Source organism: Alligator sinensis, unplaced genomic scaffold (assembly GCF_000455745.1).
Source record: "Alligator sinensis unplaced genomic scaffold, ASM45574v1 scaffold1860_2, whole genome shotgun sequence".
In the NCBI taxonomy this organism is placed as follows: domain Eukaryota; kingdom Metazoa; phylum Chordata; order Crocodylia; family Alligatoridae; genus Alligator; species Alligator sinensis.
In genome coordinates this window covers 46947-47818 of record NW_005843035.1, presented here as the reverse complement: position 1 = coordinate 47818, position 872 = coordinate 46947, and the positions used below count along the sequence as shown (strand labels likewise).

The 872-nt window shown below is 61.5% G+C and overlaps 1 protein-coding gene across 1 annotated transcript in view; it reads left to right on the top strand.

Moving 5' to 3' along the window:
* Positions 1-595: 595 nt before the first annotated feature.
* TRMT112 (tRNA methyltransferase subunit 11-2) overlaps positions 596-872 on the top strand; it is a 1691-nt gene continuing 1414 nt past the window's right edge. Inside the window, exon 1 of the mRNA XM_025193251.1 lies at positions 596-859. Within this exon, the coding sequence (XP_025049036.1) occupies positions 779-859 (81 nt within the window). The 5' untranslated portion in view covers positions 596-778. The remainder of the gene's footprint in view (positions 860-872) is intronic.

The following is an 872-nucleotide window of genomic DNA, read 5'->3' as shown; positions in this document are numbered from 1 at the left end:
CCCGCTGCCATGACAACGCCCTGAGTGACAACTCCCACGGAGAGAGATCACTTCACGCCCTCCACCCCCTCCCCCAGGTCAAGGCGCAGCCAGGGGAGGGAGGAGCCAATCGCGGCTGATTTGCATGCGAGGGGCTACTCAATCACAGCTGATTGGCACGCGGCGGAGGGGCAGGGAGGAGGGTTTCAATCACAGCTGATTGATATAACTGGCTCGCGCGTGAGGAAATGAGGGGACGATATTTCACCAGGGCTGGTTTGCATCTCATTTGCATATGGTGCAAAGGGCGGGAGGGGTGGACTTTCAACCCGCCCACACACACATCTTGATTAATTTGCATACGATTTGCATATCGTTTGCATATCCCCCCCGCCCCGCTAGAGTATTCGCCTACTCTAACGGGAAGACGCCGGAACCAGAGCGTGCCGGAAGCTTCTTTCTTGGGATTTGGGTTTCCCAGCCGGACCCTCCCGAATAGCACACCAAGGCCGGAAGTGGTGTCTAACGGACACACAAGACGCCTGGACCGGCAGTCACCCGGCTTCCGGCGGGGACGGAGACGGTCCCCCCCGCCCCGCTAGAGTATTCGCCTACTCTAACGGGAAGACGCCGGAACCAGAGCGTGCCGGAAGCTTCTTTCTTGGGATTTGGGTTTCCCAGCCGGACCCTCCCGAATAGCACACCAAGGCCGGAAGTGGTGTCTAACGGACACACAAGACGCCTGGACCGGCAGTCACCCGGCTTCCGGCGGGGACGGAGACGGCGGCGCTGCGGGAGGATGAAGCTCCTGACGCACAACCTGCTAACGTCGCACGTGCGCGGCTTGCGGCCCGGCGGCGGCTACCCGCTGGGCATCCAGGTGCCGTCATCCG